At 38.8% G+C, this 22500-nt stretch overlaps 1 protein-coding gene and 1 long non-coding RNA gene across 2 annotated transcripts in view; both read left to right on the top strand.

Moving 5' to 3' along the window:
• Positions 1-16662, top strand: part of LOC147013212 (XK-related protein 6-like) — a 55328-nt gene extending 38666 nt beyond the window's left edge. The window contains exons 2-4 of the mRNA XM_085854847.1: positions 13931-14121; positions 15513-15700; positions 15806-16662. Coding sequence (XP_085710973.1) covers positions 13931-14121; positions 15513-15700; positions 15806-16591 — 1165 coding nt within the window. The 3' untranslated portion in view covers positions 16592-16662. The remainder of the gene's footprint in view (positions 1-13930; positions 14122-15512; positions 15701-15805) is intronic.
• A 268-nt stretch (positions 16663-16930) lies between these two features.
• On the top strand, positions 16931-18689 carry LOC147013211 (uncharacterized). Its single transcript, XR_015051228.1, has 2 exons — positions 16931-17697; positions 17816-18689. It is a non-coding gene; the product is annotated as an uncharacterized LOC147013211 (long non-coding RNA).
• Positions 18690-22500: the final 3811 nt, after the last annotated feature.

The following is a 22500-nucleotide window of genomic DNA, read 5'->3' as shown; positions in this document are numbered from 1 at the left end:
GTTTAAGATTCCGTCTTTCACATTTGAGGTGTACCGATGATGAAAACTACAGACCTCTACGTGCTTTGTAAGTGAGAAAACCTGCAAAATCGGCAGTGTATCAAATACTTGTTCTCCCCACTGTATGTATTGTGTGTGTATATATATATATATATATATATATATATATATATATATATATATATATATATATATATATATATATATATATATATATATATATATATATATATATATACATATGTGTGTATATATATATATATATATGTATACACACATATGGACTTGGCATTCCAATGCTGGTGGTGTGGCAAAGGAGATTGACCATGTCCTCGATGGTCACTGGAGGATGATCCAGAACTGCAGGGTCTATCGGAGTGCTCAGTTCCTCAATACTGACCACCGGCTTGTTGTAGCAACTCTGAAGTTTCACTTAAATCCAGGAGAATGGTACCATCCCAGTCTCGGCTGGATGTTGGCAAGCTCAAGGATAAGAGGGTAGCTGAGGAGTTTGCGAACAAGCTGAGTGGAGATTTGGGTGCTTTGGGGGGTCCTGAAGAGTTGTGGAGTGCCTTCAAGACCACCGTCCTTGATGGTGCTGGTGGATGTCTTGGAACTCATCGTAGGGCAAAGAAGAATTTTGTCTCTCAAGGGACACTGGATACCATTGACCAGAGTCGCAGGGCCAGGCTGAATGGCAGAGCTGAGCTGTTCAGGGAGTTGAGGCGTAAAACTGTACGTGCGCTGAAGGTGTATAAGGAGGCCTATGTGCATGGAATCTGTGGGGGTTGAGCATCACCTGTGGTCAAGTAATTCTGATCCTACTTTCAGGGGAATTCACACATTGCGTTCCTCCAAGCCCGTCCCTCGATGCACTGCAGTTAGAGCGAAGGGTGGTGGGCTCTCGACAGAGGAGTCCCAAGGGAAGGCCTGCTGGGCCAGATAATTTGAGTGGCTGTACCAGTCTGATCCATTGGCTGTGGAGTTCGATGTCAGCGGTGTTACTATACCTATTGCTAACCCTCCAATCAACTGTGATCCACTTTCATTTGTGGTAAAACCAGCTGGGGTAAACCGGTTGAAATGGGGGGTGAAGCTCCAGTGATCTGTGGCATCCATGCTGAACTTCTCAATGCTGGTGGAAATGCTGTACTCAAGTCAACGCATGTGTTTCTGTGCTCTGCCAGGAACACAGGCATCATCCCAACTGACTGGAAGAGGGGCCTTGTTGTCCCTCTTTGGAAAGGGAAAGCTGATTGCCAGGACTGCAACAACTACCGAGGGTTGACGCTGCTCTCAGTGCCAGACGAGGTCTTTGCTTGGATAATTCCTGATAGGGTTCGCTCCCATCTGCTTGAGCATCAACGCTCAGAGCAGTCAGGCTTTACACCAAAGAGGTCAACAATTGACTGTATCCTTGCCCTTCGGATCCTCAACGAATGCAGATGAGAGTTTTGAAAGGGGCTGCTTGCAGCTTATATTGATCTCTGCAAAGCGTTTGATTCATTGGAGCAGGAAGCCCTCTGGCAGATTCCTGGTCTTCGTGGGGTGCCACCAAAACTGATCAATCTGATGTCTGAACTCTACTCTGGTACTGAGAGTGCTGTGAGGTGTGGTGGTACCATCTCTGACTTATTTCCAGTTGTTCCTGGAGTTCCTCAGGATTGTGTACTGGCCCCTACACTTTTCAACACTTGTATGGACTGGATTCTCGGGAGGATGTGGGAGAGATCAAGCTGCGGTGCATCGTTTGGGAATATCAAGATATCTGACCTTGATTTTGCAGATGATGCAGTCATCTTTGTGGAGACTCTCGATATCCTTTTGGGGGCCCTCGAGGTGCTGAATGAGGAATCGGAGACGCTGGGATTATGGGTTTCCTTGGTCAAAACTAAAGGCCCAGTCACACCTTGACGTTTTAGCCAGCAATGGCAACGTATTAAAATGTATGTAAAACGCTGGCTTACGTTGAACTTTTGATGTTTTTTTTTTAAGATTCGGACGTATTCATAACGACTTCGTCTTATGCATAACGTATTAGTAACGGAAACAGAACGTTTCGTTGTGTTATAGATAACTTATACCAACGAATGCTGAACCTGTTGTCGGCCTTCACAACCTATGCCCAACGATAGTCTAACTTAGGCATAGCGCGCTGCACGTATCGCCGACGATGACGTGGCGTAGGTTATTAAAAGGCTGCCGCACAACGATTCGAATCATAACCGCCGGAGAAATGGAAGTGTCAACATCGCAGTCACACCTTGGCGATCTTGCCAGCGTATGCCGACCTCTGAAAAATGCGTATAAAACGCTGGCGCACATCGAATACGGTATGGGTAAGTTTGGTATGCGTGAATAGAACGCTAAAGAACGCTATCGTACGTCGTTTAAATGGAGTACGTCTTGTAATTTTAAACATGTTGAAAATTTTACGATGTACTTGCCGTATGACACACGCTCCGCATGCGATGGGAATAAGTTGTATGCACGTTACGCGATCGGTGACACACATCGACACACGTTACTTGTAAGTTACTGATAAGTCGAAACACATCAAGGTAATGGTTAGCGTCAGTGCTCCAGACTCCTGGTTTTAATCTTGCCAAAACGAAGTTTTTGCAAGATATGTTAGTCAGCTTGTATGTTTTTTTATTTTTATTTTTTTGTTTGTCTGTTATGACGTATAAAACATTCTGCAGAGCACAGTTATCATTGGAAATTTTTGTAACTTCGCATATCAGAGGCCTATAGAGGTCCCTTTCAGTGCATAACATTTTGAAGGTCAAGGTCAAAGGTCAAGGTCACTTTGTCACAAATCAGGGGAGTCGACGAAACCCTTATTTTTTGAGTAATTTTGATCGGATCGTCTTCAAACTTCATGGGAATATAGTTCATGGTCTGGCGCTCAGCTGATTAGTTTTTGGTGGGGATTGGCCTTGACCTTAATGATTAGTGCCTAAGGTCAAACATATTTGACCCCAAGGTCAAATTTTCAAGTTTTAGGAACCATATCGTGTAGTACCTCAAATTGAACACCTTGATGAGTGCTTTCTAGATATGTCAAGTTTGAGACATTATGACGTCATTTGGTGATGTTATGAGACAAAAGCATATTTTTCATGGTTACTCTGTAGAACGATTCTCATCGGAATCTCTCATAGGCAGATATTCCTCAAGGAGTCGCTCCTGGTGGATAGCAGCTCTGTTCACCTCAGTGTGACCTGAAAGAAGTCACACGTCGTCACCTTTTGGCAAGATACGGGTCTTATTAGGGTACCCTGTGAGTACAGGGTACCCTATTGTTTTTCTTCTGTTTATTATTACGCATTATTAGGGTACCCTGTGAGTACAGGGTACCCTATTGTTTTTCTTCTGTTTATTATTACGCATTATTAGGGTACCCTGTGAGTACAGGGTACCCTATTGTTTTTCTTCTGTTTATTATTACGCATTATTATTATTATTCTTCCGCCGGCATTTTGCACCCTTTTTCGCTTTAAAAATCATTTTCTCTGGAACACTAAGTCCGATCGACAGGAAATTTTCACCATAGTATGTATCTTTTTTGATAGCACAATCACGTTATAATTATGACGTCATTGGTCACGTGGTACGGTCGCCATCTTGAAAAAAGCGATAAACTTTGGACATCTGTATCTTGGAAACCGTGCAATGGAAAAAATTTTCGTTTGATACATTTTACTAAGCTCCCTATGGGGAACACGTGTGATTTTTCGTGACGTCATAGGTGAAGCGATATACCGGTGAAAATTCGTCAAGTAGAACGCCATATGGGAAAAATCTGAAAAATTCTGAGCATCATCTACGCCAAAAATCACTGACGAAAATGTTTTTTTGACGTCATCGATGACGTAATTCGGCCGCCATCTTGTTTTTTAGTGTTTTTTTTTTTTAAATCTTCTTCTCCAGAACGGCTATGCAGATTAAGGCGAAACTTTACACGCACATTCCGCCTGAGGTCCTCTTTCAAGTTTGTTAATTTGTTGTTGATACGTCACATGGTTTGGCGGCCATCTTGAAAAAACCCTAAAACCTTCAAACATCTTCTTCTCCAGAAGCGCTGGTCCAATGAAGGCGAGATTTCAGAACTATATTCGTGACATGTATGCGATGCAAGTTTGTTAATTTCAAAGTGATAGGTCACATGGTTTGGCCGCCATGTTGGATTTAAGAAAAATATTAAATAAAGTTTTCTCTGGTATTTCATAAGCCATCGAAGCGAAAATTTGCAAGTGCCTTCCTCGCTCAAGTCTGCATACATGGTAAAAATTTTTACCTCAGAAGTCACATGGTTTGGCGGCCATCTTGGATAGAAAAATAGACTTTATCCGATTTACACAAAACTTCACACACTTGTTCGGGTCGACGATGGAAAGCAGAATTTAAATTCATGATATCCTCGGTCACAAGGTTCGGCAGCCATCTTGGATTGAAAATGAATAAATTTTAAAAATCTTCTTCTCCAGAAGGGCAAGACAGATGAAGACGAAACTTCACAGATATATTCCCCATGAGGTCCTTCTCAAGTTTGTTAATTTGTTTTTGATCGGTCACATGGTTTGGCGGCCATCTTGAAAAAACCCGAAAACCTTCAAACATCTTCTTCTCCAGAAGTGTTGGCCCAATGAAGGGGAGATTTCAGAACTATATTCGGGACAGGAAGGCGATATAAGTTTGTTAATTTCGAATTGATAAGTCACATGGTTTGGCCGCCATCTTGGATTTCAGAAAAATATTAAATAATGTTTTCTCTGGAACCGCTTAACCAAACGAATCGAAAATTTGTAATTATCATCTAGCAGGCAGTATGCACGCTTGGTAAAAATTATGATGTCACACGTCACATGGTTTGGCGGCCATCTTGGATTGAAAACACCACCTTTACCGATTAACACGAAACTTCACGTACGTGTTCCAATACCCAGTTGGAAGCAGAATATACATTTCTGATGTCATAGGTCACATGGTTCGTCAGCCATCTTGGATTGAAAAACAATATCTTCAAACGTCTTTTTCTCTGAAACGGCTGAACAGATCCAGGCGAAACTCCACCACTATGACCGCCTCTCCATGACGAATAAAAAGTTCCCACCCCCTTTTGAGGTACGATGCAACGTTTGGCAGCCATATTGGATTGAAGGAAAAATATTAATTAATGTTTACTCTGGAACTACTGCATCAATAAATGTGAAACATCAAGTTTATGGTGGAACGCTCATGCGGAATGAGCGTTTGAAATTTCAACGGGATGAGGCCCAGGGTTTGGCAGCCATGTTGGTTTTAAGAAAAATATTAAATAATGTTTTCTCTGGAACTGCTTAACCTGGAGAAGCGAAAATTTGCAGTTATCATCCACCATCGTGTTTGCACACGTGGTGCAAATTATGACATCACAAGTCACATGGTTTGGCCGCCATCTTGGATTGAAGGATAAATATTAATTAATGTTTACTCTGGAACCGCTGCCTCTATATATGCGACACTTCAGATTTATAATTCAGGTGACATGCGAAATAAAAGTTTAAATTTCAACCTGATCGGTCACGCGGTTTGGGAGCCAGAATTATTTAATTATTTGAATCTGGAAGCCAGTAATAACGAAATTGAATGCTTTGTGCTGCCCGGTTCGTAACTCATCTGTTCCGTGCCGTCTCGAAGCAGGCCTGTGTTTGTATCACTATTAAATAATGTTTTCTCTGGCACCGCTTATCCTTTCAATGCCAAACTTTGCGACTGTCATCTGCAGAAAGTCCCATGTTGTATCAAAGGCGGACGGACTGGGTACCCGGTCATCACTGCCAGCAGTTATAAAGTGGCAGTTCTAGTTATTATTATTCTTCCGCCGGCATTTTGCACCCTTTTTCGCTTTAAAAATCATTTTCTCTGGAACACTAAGTCCGATCGACAGGAAATTTTCACCATAGTATGCATCTTTTTTGATAGCACAATCACGTTATAATTATGACGTCATTGGTCACGTGGTACGGTCGCCATCTTGAAAAAAGCGATAAACTTTGGACATCTGTATCTCGGAAACCGTGCAATGGAAAAAATTTTCGTTTGATACATTTTACTAAGCTCCCTATGGGGAACACGTGTGATTTTTCGTGACGTCATAGGTGAAGCGATATACCGGTGAAAATTCGTCAAGTAGAACGCCATATGGGAAAAATCTGAAAAATTCTGAGCATCATCTACGCCAAAAATCACTGACGAAAATGTTTTTTTTGACGTCATCGATGATGTAATTCGGCCGCCATCTTGTTTTTTAGTGTTTTTTTTTTTTAAAATCTTCTTCTCCAGAACGGCTATGCAGATTAAGGCGAAACTTTACACGCACATTCCCCCTGAGGTCCTCTTTCAAGTTTGTTAATTTGTTGTTGATACGTCACATGGTTTGGCGGCCATCTTGAAAAAACCCTAAAACCTTCAAACATCTTCTTCTCCAGAAGCGCTGGTCCCATGAAGGCGAGATTTCACAACTATATTCGGGATATGTATGCGATGCAAGTTTGTTAATTGCAAAGTGATAGGTCACATGGTTTGGCCGCCATGTTGGATTTAAGAAAAATATTAAATAATGTTTTCTCTGGTATTTCATAAGCCATCGAAGCGAAAATTTGCAAGTGCCTTTCTCGCTCAAGTCTGCATACATGGTAAAAATTTTTACCTCAGAAGTCACATGGTTTGGCGGCCATCTTGGATAGAAAAATAGACTTTATCCGATTTACACAAAACTTCACACACTTGTTCGGGTCGACGATGGAAAGCAGAATTTAAATTCATGATATCCTCAGTCACAAGGTTCGGCAGCCATCTTGGATTGAAAATGAATAAATTTTAAAAATCTTCTTCTCCAGAAGGGCAAGACAGATGAAAACGAAACTTCACAGATATATTCCCCATGAGGTCCTTTCTCAAGTTTGTTAATTTGTTTTTGATCGGTCACATGGTTTGGCGGCCATCTTGAAAAAACCCGAAAACCTTCAAACATCTTCTTCTCCAGAAGCGTTGGCCCAATGAAGGGGAGATTTCAGAACTATATTCGGGACAGGAAGGCGATATAAGTTTGTTAATTTCGAATTGATAAGTCACATGGTTTGGCCGCCATCTTGGATTTCAGAAAAATATTAAATAATGTTTTCTCTGGAACCGCTTAACCAAACGAATCGAAAATTTGTAATTATCATCTAGCAGGCAGTATGCACGCTTGGTAAAAATTATGATGTCACACGTCACATGGTTTGGCGGCCATCTTGGATTGAAAAACGCACCTTTACCGATTAACACGAAACTTCACGTACGTGTTCCAATACCCAGTTGGAAGCAGAATATACATTTCTGATGTCATAGGTCACATGGTTCGTCAGCCATCTTGGATTGAAAAACAATATCTTCAAACGTCTTTTTCTCTGAAACGGCTGAACAGATCCAGGCGAAACTCCACCACTATGACCGCCTCTCCATGACGAATAAAAAGTTCCCCCCCCTTTTGAGGTACGATGCAACGTTTGGCAGCCATATTGGATTGAAGGAAAAATATTAATTAATGTTTACTCTGGAACTACTGCATCAATAAATGTGAAACATCAAGTTTATGGTGGAACGCTCATGCGGAATGAGGGTTTGAAATTTCAACGCGATCGGGCCCAGGGTTTGGCAGCCATGTTGGTTTTAAGAAAATATTAAATAATGTTTTCTCTGGAACTGCTTAACCTGGAGAAGCGAAAATTTGCAGTTATCATCCACCATCGTGTTTGCACACGTGGTGCAAATTATGACATCACAAGTCACATGGTTTGGCCGCCATCTTGGATTGAAGGATAAATATTAATTAATGTTTACTCTGGAACCGCTGCCTCTATATATGCGAAACTTCAGATTTATAATTCAGGTGACATGCGAAATAAAAGTTTAAAATTTCAACCTGATCGGTCACGCGGTTTGGGAGCCAGAATTATTTAATTATTTGAATCTGGAAGCCAGTAATAACGAAATTGAATGCTTTGTGCTGCCCGGTTCGTAACTCATCTGTTCCGTGCCGTCTCGAAGCAGGCCTGTGTTTGTATCACTATTAAATAATGTTTTCTCTGGCACCGCTTATCCTTTCAATGCAAAACTTTGCGACTGTCATCTGCAGAAAGTCCCATGTTGTATCAAAGGCCGACACGTCTGGGTACCCGGTCATCACTGCCAGCAGTTATAAAGTGGCAGTTCTAGTTTTTTCTTTTTTTCTTCGGTATGACGGTTTTTTTGTTTTTTGTTTTTAAAAAAAAAACAAACAAAAAAAACGGTGTTCAGTGTGCAGTGCGGTTATGATTTAAATCGTTGAGCGGCAGCCTATTAATTATATTATATTATTACGGCACAAGAAATCGAAGTGTCAAAATCACCACCATACCGAAGGAAGGAAGAAAAAAAAAACAGGGATTCTGGAGCACTGACGCTAACCATTACCTTGATGTGTTTCGATTTATGAGCACCTTACAAGTAACGTGTGTCGATGTGTGTCATCGATTGTGTAACGTGAGTACAACACGTTACTCATAGGTTAGAAATAAGTTTCGGGTACGCTAAACATTACCTCGACGTGTTTCGACTTATGAGTAACTTACAAGTAACGTGTGTCGACGTGTGTCAACGATCGCGTGACGTGCCTTCAACTTATTGCCAGCGTCATGCGGAACGTGTGAGTCATACGCTGGCATAAGTCTTAAAATTTAAAGCATGGAAAATTTGAGGACAAACGAAAAGTACAACGTTTAAAGCCAGCGTACAACGACGTATGGCAGTGTTTGTCAGCGTGCTCTTAATGTTATAAAAACTTACCCATAACGTATTCGACGTGTACCAGCGTTTTCCCCAAATTTTCCAAAAATCGGCATAAGCTGGTTAACACGTCAAGGTGTGACTGGGCCTTAAGATCCAGATTTTCAATGACATCTTGTATGCTGTTATCCTATCTGTATGTGTCTGTGGTGAGGATGTTGAGGTCACGGAGAGATTCACTTACCTTGGCAGTGATATTCATGTCTCTGCTGGCTGTGTGCCAGAGGTCAATAGACATCTGGGTCGGGCCTCGCATGTCATAGATTCACTGGCTCATGGGGTGTGGCGTTGTAAGCACCTGTGCAGGAGGACAAAAGTCTGAGTCTTCAGGTCTTTGGTGTTTCCAGTCTTGCTCTACGGATGTGAGACTTGGACTCTGACCATGGATCTGAGATGGAGACCGAATTCCTTTGTCACTGGGTCTCTTCGGAGAATCCCTGGCTATTACTGGTCAGACTTCGTGTCAAGTGAGCGGTTGCTGAGAGAGACTCAAATGAGATTTGTTACTTTCATTTTCTGTGAGCGTCAGCTGCGGCTGTATGGACATGTGCCTCGTTTTCCTGACGCCGATCGTGCTCACCAGATTCTCTAACGAGGGAGCCTCATGGGTGGAGGATGCGAATTAGCTGACCATGTGCCTCGTGGTTGCAGCAGGTTGATTGGCTTCTCAAGGAGATGGCGATGGGCCAGGCATCTGCCTGGGGGTGGCCAGACGGAGGCCCCTGGAGTTCCAGCGGAAAGTGAACGCAACAACGCGCTGCTCCGGCGCAAGCTCCCATACCTGACATGTCCTGATGAGTAAACTTTCCTTCTGTAATTTGCTCTTTCGTGAAGCAGAACGTCTTCCTGCGGTGGCCCAGTCAGATGTCATTTGACCTTCCTTCAATATCCCAAACTCCTGCTCCTTTGAAACTGCACATATCTACGATCCTTCCTGCAGAATGAAGAATTTACTTATTTAAACATTTCATCGCCAACAACAATGGTCTCCCTGGCCTCATGCCTACCAATCTCTATTGCTGCACCCTCAACACTGCCTTCACATGCTACCTCCTCACCACCTTCTGTACTTGCTACACCCTCACCACTGCCTGCACTCTTTATATCCTGACCACTGCCTGCACTTGCTACCCCCTCACTACTGACTGCACTGGCTACGCCTTCAACACTGCCTGCACTTGCGACCCCTTCAATACTGCCTGCGCTCGCTACCCCCTCATCACTCCCTGCACTCAATACCCCCTCACTCCTGTTTGCACTCTCTGAACCCTCATCATGTGTTCTTGGTTTATTTCATGTTAAATATTTACTCGTGTGTTCTTGGCTTATTTCAATTTAAAGGTTTACTTGGGTGTTCTTGGTTTATTTCATGTTAAATGTTTACTTATCTGTTCTTGGATTATTTCATGTTAAATGTTTACTCATCTGTTCTTGGTTTATTTCATGTTAAATGTTTACTCATCTGTTCTTGGTTCATTTCACGTTAAATGATTACTCGTCTGTTCTTGGTTTATTTCATGTTAAATGTTTACTCCTCTGTTCTTGGTTTATTTCAAGTTAAACGTTTACTCGTCTGTTCCTGGTTTATTTCATGTTAAATGATTACTCATCTGTTCTTGGTTTATTTCACGTTAAATGATTACTCCTCTGTTCTTGGTTTATTTCATGTTAAATGTTTACTCCTCTGTTCTTGGTTTATTTCATGTTAAATGTTTACTCGTCTGTTCCTGGTTTATTTCATGTTAAATGATTACTCATCTGTTCTTGGTTTATTTCACGTTAAATGTTTACTCCTCTGTTCTTGGTTTATTTCATGTTAAATGTTTACTCCTCTGTTCTTGGTTTATTTCATGTTAAATGTTTACTCGTCTGTTCCTGGTTTATTTCATGTTAAATGATTACTCATCTGTTCTTGGTTTATTTCACGTTAAATGTTTACTCATCTGTTCTTGGTTCATTTCACGTTAATTGATTACTCGTCTGTTCTTGGTTTATTTCATGTTAAATGTTTACTCCTCTGTTCTTGGTTTATTTCATGTTAAATGTTTACTCGTCTGTTCCTGGTTTATTTCATGTTAAATGATTACTCATCTGTTCTTGGTTTATTTCACGTTAAATGTTTACTCATCTGTTCTTGGTTCATTTCACGTTAATTGATTACTCGTCTGTTCTTGGTTTATTTCATGTTAAATGTTTACTCCTCTGTTCTTGGTTTATTTCAAGTTAAACGTTTACTCGTCTGTTCCTGGTTTATTTCATGTTAAATGATTACTCATCTGTTCTTGGTTTATTTCACGTTAAATGTTTACTCCTCTGTTCTTGGTTTATTTCATGTTAAATGTTTACTCCTCTGTTCTTGGTTTATTTCATGTTAAATGTTTACTCGTCTGTTCCTGGTTTATTTCATGTTAAATGATTACTCATCTGTTCTTGGTTTATTTCACGTTAAATGTTTACTCCTCTGTTCTTGGTTTATTTCATGTTAAATGTTTACTCATCTGTTCTTGGTTTATTTTATGTTAAACGATTACTCATGTGTTCTTGGTTTATTTCATGTTAAACGATTACTCATCTGTTCTTGGTTCATTTCACGTTAAATGATTACTCATCTGTTCTTGGTTTATTTCATGTTAAATGTTTACTCATCTGTTCTTGGTTTTTTTCACCTTAAACATTTACTCGTGTGTTCTTGGTTTATTTCACATTAAAAGTTTACTCGTGTGTTCTTGGTTTATTTCATGTTAAATGTTTACTCATCTGTTCTTGGTTTATTTCATGTTAAATGTTTACTCATCTGTTCTTGGTTTATTTCATGTTAAATGTTTACTCATCTGTTCTTGGTTTATTTCACGTTAATTGATTACTCATCTGTTCTTGGTTTATTTCACGTTAAATGTTTACTCCTCTGTTCTTGGTTTATTTTATGTTAAACGATTACTCATGTGTTCTTGGTTTATTTCATGTTAAACGATTACTCATCTGTTCTTGGTTCATTTCACGTTAAATGATTACTCATCTGTTCTTGGTTTATTTCATGTTAAATGTTTACTCATCTGTTCTTGGTTTTTTTCACCTTAAACATTTACTCGTGTGTTCTTGGTTTATTTCACATTAAAAGTTTACTCGTGTGTTCTTGGTTTATTTCATGTTAAATGTTTACTCATCTGTTCTTGGTTTATTTCATGTTAAATGTTTACTCATCTGTTCTTGGTTTATTTCATGTTAAATGTTTACTCATCTGTTCTTGGTTTATTTCACGTTAATTGATTACTCATCTGTTCTTGGTTTATTTCACGTTAAATGATTACTCATCTGTTGTTGGTTTATTTCATGTTAAACGATTACTCATCTGTTCTTGGTTTATTTCATGTTAAATGTTTACTCATCTGTTCTTGGTTTATTTCACGTTAATTGATTACTCATCTGTTCTTGGTTTCTTTCACGTTAAATGATTACTCATCTGTTCTTGGTTTATTTCATGTTAAATGTTTACTCATCTGTTCTTGGTTTATTTCACGTTAATTGATTACTCATCTGTTCTTGGTTTATTTCATGTTAAATGTTTACTCATCTGTTCTTGGTTTATTTCATGTTAAATGTTTACTCATCTGTTCTTGGTTTATTTCATGTTAAATGTTTACTCGTCTGTTCTTGGTTTATTTCAAGTTAAACGTTTACTCATGTGTTCTTGGTTTTTTTCACCTTAAACATTTACTCGTGTGTTCTTGGTTTATTTCACATTAAAAGTTTACTCGTGTGTTCTTGGTTTATTTCATGTTAAATGTTTACTCATCTGTTCTTAGTTTATTTCATGTTAAATGTTTACTCCTCTGTTCTTGGTTTATTTCATGTTAAATGTTTACTCATCTGTTCTTGGTTTATTTCATGTTAAATGTTTACTCATCTGTTCTTGGTTTATTTCATGTTAAATATTTACTCGTCTATTCTTGGTTTATTTCAAGTTAAACGTTTACTCGTGTGTTCTGGGTTTATTTCACATTAAACGTTTACTCGTGTGTCCTTGGTTTATTCACGGCGGGTTAACTTCCATTGGAAGCAAAGTGAGGCTGATGTTTCATTTGGAAGTCCTTCCTCCCTTTTGCTCCAATGAACATCTAAAACCTAAAACATCACCTTTTTGATCTCAATGGCAGTGAGTACAACTTTGATTCCCATGTTGGTTTGCATAACCTTTGTCACTAGTTTGCAGTTGATAAAACCGCATGTTCAAATTATCTATGGACAGTGGATACAAGCCAACATAAACCTTGAAAAGTCTAGTATTCATCAGAGATACATTAACATGGGCCTTGTAAAGACATGGTATAGTCATACCAGCTTGGTGAGATGGTTTAAATTTGTTGTCTTCTTAAGCCACAGCTTATTTCCATGATTCCTTCAATGGAATAACTAAGTGCAGCAGATGCCACAGGAAATGTCTGTTCTCAACATTTCTGTGATTTTACTCATGCAAATTTTTCACTGATGTTCTTCGCATCAAATGATTCTACGAATGCTACGTCATCGGGTCACGTGCTTTGTTTTTGATAGACTGAATGTTTTTTCTGTGAGCTCGTTTGTCTAAATCAGGAAAAATGTAGAAGAAAGAACGATTGATTTACAACCTTCAGTCTTTTTCACCTACAGACATCCACGACACTGATGAGACTGGCTTGTTAATCCATTTGGAAGCCAAATTACCAACATTGACAGATTTTTACGTTAACAAATTCCTCAGCCAAAGGTTGACAGCGAATGGCCATGAGATAAAATGTGAAGCGACGTTTTCCATTTGATCCCTCATCATAGCTCATCGTCCTCATTTCTCCACCGACACAAACCAACTCCAATCCATGCAAAGACTAGTTTTCTGTTGCTTTTTAGTTTGCATGCATAAAATGTTCCTTAATAATTTGATAACTATTTATTATAGCAAAATCATGAAAATAAAGCTTCTTTTATGCCTTTAACACATTTTCCTTGACTCATGGATACCTGCTTCTCACATTGCCTGTTCTCTGTATTATGAAAAAATGTCTTGAGATTTGGTGCTCAACCCATGGCATGTGTATACCAGGTATGTGCGTGTGGCGTACCTATGCACACGATGTCGACGTGTGGATGGCGCACACCTCAGTTGGGCCCTGCGCTGTGAACTTGCAGATGCTGCGAGGCTGCGTCTACTCGGAGCTTTTCTACAGTGCGGACCTCAGCTGGTCCTTCAGCTGTGCATCATGCTCCAGAGAATGCGCACTGATGGCACGCAGGGTAAGCTCGGGTTCATGCACAGTTTCTAATCCGTGCTGTCATGGTGATGTTAACGCCAAAACCCACAGTGAGCATCTGAAGCAGAATTATGAAAGCATTGCAAGCACGTGTTGATGCAGGATTCCATTCACCAGCATATTCGGAGATATCAGTGCTTTTTCATCATGTACAAGGATATACAAGGAACTTTGGTGCAGGAGGCTATTCGGCCAATCATGTCTGCAATACACCAATACCAGAAACCATCATCCATCCCTACGCAAGCTACCTCAAGTCCTGCCAATATCCCTGTTTCCCTCCATCTAGAATTCATTCGGTACTGATCTAATTCCAATTTAAAACTATGTACTCTTTTTGCTACTGCTACCTTTCCAGGGAGACAATTCCATGCATTATCTACTGCCTGACTGATAGACCCCTATCTTAATCCCATCATAACTCTCATCTTCCTTACTTTCAGGCCATGGGCCCTGGTCCTATCATTGTCTATTCTGCTAAAAAAAAGTCTGCAGTTGTTTTGTCTTTACCCCCCATTGTCTTAAACATCTCAATCAGATTCCCTCACAACATCTTCTTTTCTAATGTATACAGTCCTATCTCCTTAAGGTGCTCCTCATAGCTCATTCTCGCTAGGCCTGGGATCAATTCAATTTAGTAGCCCGATGCTGAACCAGCTGTCCTTCCTCAGATGTGGTGACCAAAACTGAACACAACATTCTAGGTGAGGCCTCACTCCATTCCTGTACAGTGTTAAAACTCATACCTGTTTTGACTTCCAACTTATCCCCATACGGATGCAACCTAAAACCCTATTAGCTTTACCTATAGCGACACGGTACTGTCCTTTCTGTCGCCTGCCCCTCTGCACCTACAACGCCAGTAGCACAGTGTACTTCACATGATTTCCATGGACATTCGATGTCAGTGTACTTACATGATAGACGAGACCTCATAACTTGTACATGGCTCACAACAGTGGAACTCATTGTTAGGACTGGACAACATCACTAAATACAGTATAACATAGTAATGGAGTAGACTCCCTCATTATTGGCCAGTACCTTCAGATATTGTCTGATATACTTGCAAGAATATAATGCCAGTGTATTGTTCTTCATTTTGGGCTCTGTTAGTACAAAAATGCTGCAAGGCAATTTGCTCACACAGATGTAAAATTAGAACTGATCCATTGTGAGAATGTCACTTGCTTAGTGGTGAACTCCTGAAACTTAGTGGTGAATTCTTGAAATTTGGTGGTGGTCCATGCTTTTATTGCCTTTTTTGAAGTTTAATGCAAGTTAATCTAAAATGATTCCTATATTTATTTCCTTTAGCTGGTTTAACCACAATTCCTTGCATCCCTTACTTCCATTCACACCCCTGTTTGACAGCCATGGCAACAGCAGTCTCCCTGCTCGCACTCAGCTGGGCTTTGGCGGCATACAACAAGGCCTTGAGAGATGCGCGAGATGACAAAGCCACAATGGGTCTGGCTAGGGCTGCACTGCAGCTCACTTGGAGAGCTTGTACCATCTTCTCTCGTGTTGTTTCATTTGCTCTATTTGCCTCCATCTTCCAGGTGAGCAGCTGAGCTGTATGGGAATATTCTGAGCTGTATGGGAATAATTGGATGCTACAATTTTCATGTGTATGAAACTTCGGCCTTCTTTTATGCATCATACAGGTATACTTTGGAATTTTCGTTGTGGCCCACTGGTACCTAGTAACCTTCTGGGTCATCTATGGTGGCACTGACTTCTGCACATCAAAGTGGGAAGAAATCCTCTTCAACTTGGCTGTGGGTGTCGTCTACATCTTTTGTTGGCTCAGTGTCCACGAGGGTCAGACGTGTGGCCGTATGCTAGCTTACTACGGCCTTGTCGCAGCTGAGAACCTCACACTCACTCTTGCTTGGTTCATGTACCGACACACCGCCAGCACAGCATCCTTTGCTATACCTGCAGTCCTTGCTGTGGTTGGAAGTTTTGCCGCGGGTATGTCATGCGCACTTGTCTACTATGGCTTAGCACATCCATCTGGGCGTCGTTTTAGTGGTCTGCCAAGCTCCTGCTGTTCAGAGGTGCTCGACGGTGTGCCGTTACCCCCAGCTGCACAGGCTCAGCAGCAGATAACTCCAGTGGTTGCCTCAGGTGATGAGGGCTTGGGGCAGCCTGGACTTGGTGACTCTGATGTTTATCCACATACATGGCGTCCAAGCGAACCCTTGGCACCAGTTCCGACCACTCCACTGCCAGATGCAGCTGTCATTCGAGTCGACATGCCACGGAAACGCTACCCAGCATGGGAAGCACATCACATCGATCGACGGTTACGTTCGGCCATTGTGGGATTGCAGACGTCGGCCCTCAGGGCAGTACCCTCTCTAACAACAGCAGCCACGGCCGCACCAGTAGTTCGTTACCGTGATGGTGCCATTTATGAACTGATCGAGTATGAGACAACGGTTTGAGTATTTCCAATTGTTTTGCTCACTTTCATTTTTTTTGTCACCCTGCAGTCATTATTTTCATCTTTTTATGTTATCCATCTTCTGGATGACATATATGTATATATATATATGTATATATATATATATATATATATATATATATATATATATATATATATATATAAATATATGTATGTGTGTATGTATATATATATATATATATATATATATATATATATATATATATATACATACATATGTATGTGTGTATATATATATATATATATATATATATATATATATATATATATATATATATATATATATATATATATATATATATATATATATATACATCCATACACACCTTTAAATCACTGAATGTTTGCTTTTGATCGATCTATCAAATTGTGTCTCATTGCTTTCTCTTCTTGAAGTGGTATTTATTATTTATTTATTTTCAAACGTTTCCTCGACATTTATTTAATTTGATATCATTCTGTCTTCCATCAGCACTCCTCATTCCTCTTTTCTTTCTACCCTCTTCCAATCCTTTCTTATGTTGTTGTATTGTATTAACCCTTTTCATCCTTTGATTTCCTGTAACTGCTCACAAAAAAGTTATTTCACTCTCAAGAGGAGTCTTTACTTTCACAAGATCTGTTGTTGTAAAACAACTCTTTGGAAGACTACCCCTACTCTGCATCATCAAACATTTTAAAGTTTGCATACCATGAAGGAATTAAGATTTGTACAATGGCATTGTATAATGGAAGATCATGTTTGCTGAGCTCCAACGTTTCTTCAACTTTTTCAAGCCGGAGGAGTTCCCTCACCATCCTCCGATTGCAGTGAATGAAGCTTGGCCACTCAAAAGGTTGTTCTGTTGGAAGTTTATCTGCAAAATAATTTAGGATTGTGCGTACGTTGAAAAATGTAGACCGAATCACCTTCAGAAATACAACCAGGACCTCGTGAGAGTTTTGAGGCAAAGGCGTCAAGGTGTTTTTGTTTTGTAAAAGGCATTCTTCGTGAATCCTCTTCTGTGGTGCTTCATTTCCTATTCAAATTTGCCTTCACACCATGCAAGTCGGGATGTTTCTCACCTCCGAAGCTACTGCTCGCCGGTGAGTCCTGTGACCTTTCCAAAGGAATGCATGTTGCCCTTCTTTATTAGTTTATTGTTCCAACTGATTGTGCAAAATATCATGAAGCAAGCTATTTATGAGTATTTGTCTGTCACAGGTCATGAAAGGTGCAGTATATGGAGGGGTTTGCAGGTTGAGGATGTGACCAAACAAGTTGGGGAACTTGAACATGTAAGGAGTTTATGAAGCTGCTTGCCGTTTGGTGTTTTATGGAGAGTCATGCGCCACTGGCATGGACTTGATAGAAGATGGAGAAATGTGGAATGTAGTTTTACTAAGCAAATTAGTGGAAACCATTTTTGTTGCTACATCACTGCAAGCTGCCAGAACACAAGTGACTCAGTTGTAACGATCAGGAATACCTGCCTTACTCCTCTTTCCAGTTCTGCCTACTTAGCCAGTTAACTCAGGAGGCCTGCACTGCAGTTGCAAAATCATCACAACCTCAATCCCCACCTGAGCTGCTCTTCACTGAAAGATGGATTGCCATTTTGCTTGTGTGCCCTGTCATCAAAACCTGGTGCTAACACCTTGGGCACAAAGTTTCCTCAACGGCAATTGGGCTCTCCAGGACATCAGTACTCACTCGGTCATTCTTTCATGATACAATCTTGGGTGTCCTTCAAATTATTATTGATGGTAATATTTTGCCAGTTTGTACATCTCCTTTAACTACTCCGTTAAACAAGGTTTTATCCTAATTCAAATAATGTCATGCTTCCATTTGAGTGATATTGTTGCATTTCTCTTTAGCCCAAGTGTGGTTGCCACTTTGGGGGTCATCCACTTATTGCAGAAGTAAAGCGAGGTATATTATATGCAGAAAGCAAACAAAATAAGGGGATTTGCAGCTGGAGAGGAGGTATAAGAGGACAGAAAGGGAACATATGAGATAGAGGACTTCTGTATTTTTGCATATGTAACATGTAAATGTTGCTTGTTAGGCACAATTAAAGGGGAATGAGTTGTAATATCTTGGTCCTCTTGGTCAGCTGAAGGTTGTTTTTGTTTATTAATTTCTAACTGGACAGCAAGTGGGGCTGAAAGTGTGAAGGATGTTACTCTTGTGTAGGTTCTCTCCAAAATTGCAGTTCCAACAAAACGAGGGGAAAATAAAAGTTCACATGATTTCTTTTAATTAAGAAAATACAATTTAAAACAAATTAAATGTCTCACCACACCATTCACATGATATATCTGGATATAGATAAATGCATTGCCTTTCATATTGATATATCCAGATGTGCCTCTTGATATAGCGAAACGCATTGCCACTCACATATACTGTATCTAGATATACTGTATATAAAAGCATTACCATTCATATGATATATCGAGATATAACTAAATGTATTGCCATTCACATGACATCTATATAATGAGATCCAGTATCTGTATCATTTTTGCATCTCCTCATCGAACCCCTACTTGCACAAAGTTAAAAATTGTACCGTATTAATTGTCAAGGTCTCTGGCAGTGCACGATCAAGATAAATTAGATTTTGACAAAGACATTTTCATTATTCACATCGATAAATTCCCAGGCAAAGAAAGAGTGAACTATGCTTTGCATGGCCTGATGTCAAGTCACGAGATGCTGCTGATTGGCTGTGCGAACATAGGTGTACCGTCATTCACTCTTGGCAAGTGACGTAAATACACCCTTGCTGTACCCGTTTCCCATTCTTAGAATTCTAAAATAAAAATAATGAAAAAGAGGTACAAACAATGCAAAAAAAACTGAGCCTGGAGGCCCTGGGATTGCTTGTATCTTGATATATCTCAATGCATTGCCATACACATGATATACATATGTAGATATAGGAAAAAACATTTGAGATTCACATTAAATATCTAGATATAGCTATATGTGTTGTTATTCATATGAGATATCTAGATATAGTTAATGCATTGTCGTTCACATTCACATATCTGGATATGCTTCTTCATATAGCTAAATACATTCTCATTCTCAGACACATCGAGATAATGGCTAAATGCATTGGACATGTGAATAGCAATATCTAGATTCACAGTGTGAATGAGAATACGTTTATCTATATCTAGATATACCATGTGAATTCCAAATGCAGATATATCGAAATACATGGCCTATTCACATTTTGTATCAAGATATACCGAAATGCATTTCCATTCACAGGATATATCTAGACATAGCAAAATACATTGCCATTCACATCATGTATCTAGATATACCGAAATACATTGCTATTCACATTATGTATGTGGATAGAGCTAAATACATTGCTATTCACATTATGTATCTATATATAGCTAAACATATTGCTATTCATATTATGTATCTATTTTTTGCTAAATATATTGCCATTCACTTGATGTATCTGGATAGAGCTAACTCCATTCCCATTCACATTATGTATCTACATAGAGCTACAATCTACAATTTACATTATGTATCAAGATATAGCTAAATACATTGTTATTCCCATTATGGATCGACTAATAGCAAAATACATTGACATTCACATTATGTTTCGAGACTAAATGCATTGCCATTCACATGATATATCTATATAGAGCAAAATCCATTCCCATTCACATTATGTATCAACATAGATCTAAATACATTGCCATTCACATTATGTATCCATATATAGCTAAATACGTTGCGATTCACATGATATATCGAGACATAGCAAAATACATTGCTATTCACATTAGGTATATAGATATAGCGAAATACATTACCATTCACATTATGTATGTGGATATACGTAAATACATTGCTTTTCAGATGATGTATCTCGATATACCTAAATACATTGCATTTCACATTATATATCTCGATATACCTAAATACATTGTGATTCATATTATGTATCTACATATAGCTTAATATATTGCCATTCACATTATGTATCTCAATACAGCTAAATCCATACCCTTTCACATTATGTGTCTCCATAGAGCTAAATCCATTGCCATTCACGTTATGTATCAAGACTAAATCCATTGCCATTCACATTATGTATCCAGATATAGCGAAATCCATTCCCATTCACATTACGTATCTACATAGAGCTAAATACATTACTCTTCCTATTATGTATCGAGATGTAGCTAAATACATTGTCATTCACATTATGTATCTCAATATAGCTAAATACATTATTATTCCCATTATGTATCGACTTAGAGCAAAATACATTGTCATTCACATTTTGTATCTAGATATAGCTCAATACATTGCCATTCACATGATATATCTAAATATAGCTAAATACATTGCCATTCACATTATGTATCTAGATATCACGAAATACATTGCAATTTACATTATGTATCAAGATATAGCTAAATACATTGTTATTCCCATTATGGATCGACTAATAGCAAAATACATTGTCATTCACATTATGTCTCTAGATATAGCTAAATACATTGCCATTCACATTATGTATCTAGATATACCTAAATACATTGCCATTCACATTATGTATCTAGATTTAGCTAAATACATTGCCATTCACATTATGTATCTAGATTTAGCTAAATACATTGCTATTCACATTATATATGTGGATATAGCTAAATACATTGCTATTCACATTATGTATCTCGATATAGCTAAATACATTGTTATTCCCATTATGTATCGACTTATAGCGAAATACATTGCCATTCACATGATATATCTAGATATAGCTAAATACATTGCCATTCACATTATGTATCTACGTTGAGCGAAATACATTGCCATTCACATTATGTATGTAGATATCACGACATGTATTGCTATTGACATTATGTATCTCGATATAGCTAAATACATTGCCATTCACATTATGTATCTAGATATAGCAAAATATATTGCCATTCACATGATATATTTAGATATAGCTAAATACATTGCCATTCACATTATGTATCGAGATATCACGAAATACATTGCTATTGACATTATGTGTCTAGATATAGCTAAATACATTGCCATTCACATTATGTATCTAGATATAGCTAAATACATTGCCATTCACATTATGTATCGAGATATCACGAAATACATTGCTATTGACATTATGTGTCTAGATATAGCTAAATACATTGCCATTCACATTATGTATCTAGATATAGCTAAATACATTGCCATTCACATTATGTATCTACATTGAGCTAAATACATTGCCATTCACATTATGTATCTAGATATAGCCAAATACATTGCCATTCACATGATATGTCTAGATATAGGTAATTACATTGCTATTCACACGCTATATCCAGATATAGCTAAATTAATTGACATTCACAGCTACGTACATCTCCATCTTGTAGTTGTAATAGAATCTTAGTTGGTTTAATTTACTCAGTTATTAATTACTCCACCTCATAAATATATAATTGATTGATCAAAATTCACCTTTGTTTGGAAGAAACTTTCAGAGGAAGCTTTTTATTAATGTCTCCAAGTTGTCTAAATCAGGAAATTTTGGCAAAAATTGTTCTCAGAGCAATTATAATGTTAAAGGAAAATATGCGATGGAACATTTACATGATGTTTTTGAATGATTACTATGGCTTTGTAATCACTGTAGATTTGCTGATCCAGGTTCAAGTATTATATTTCATTTTTGGCTGTAATCTGTGTTTAGTTTTGATTAATATGTTATTTTACTATGATCAACAGCTGACTTAACCTCGTATTAACACAGATTGTGTGCATATCACACCCAACTCAGTGTTTATAGGATCTCAAGATGCTTGGAATTTTTAAATCCTAAAGCAAAGCCACGAACACCT

The sequence above is a fragment of the Eptatretus burgeri genome, chromosome 14, assembly GCF_056783735.1.
Source record: "Eptatretus burgeri isolate ZD-2024b chromosome 14, Ebu_testis_v1, whole genome shotgun sequence".
In the NCBI taxonomy this organism is placed as follows: Eukaryota; Metazoa; Chordata; class Myxini; order Myxiniformes; family Myxinidae; genus Eptatretus; species Eptatretus burgeri.
This window is presented reverse-complemented; position numbering and strand designations above follow the sequence as displayed.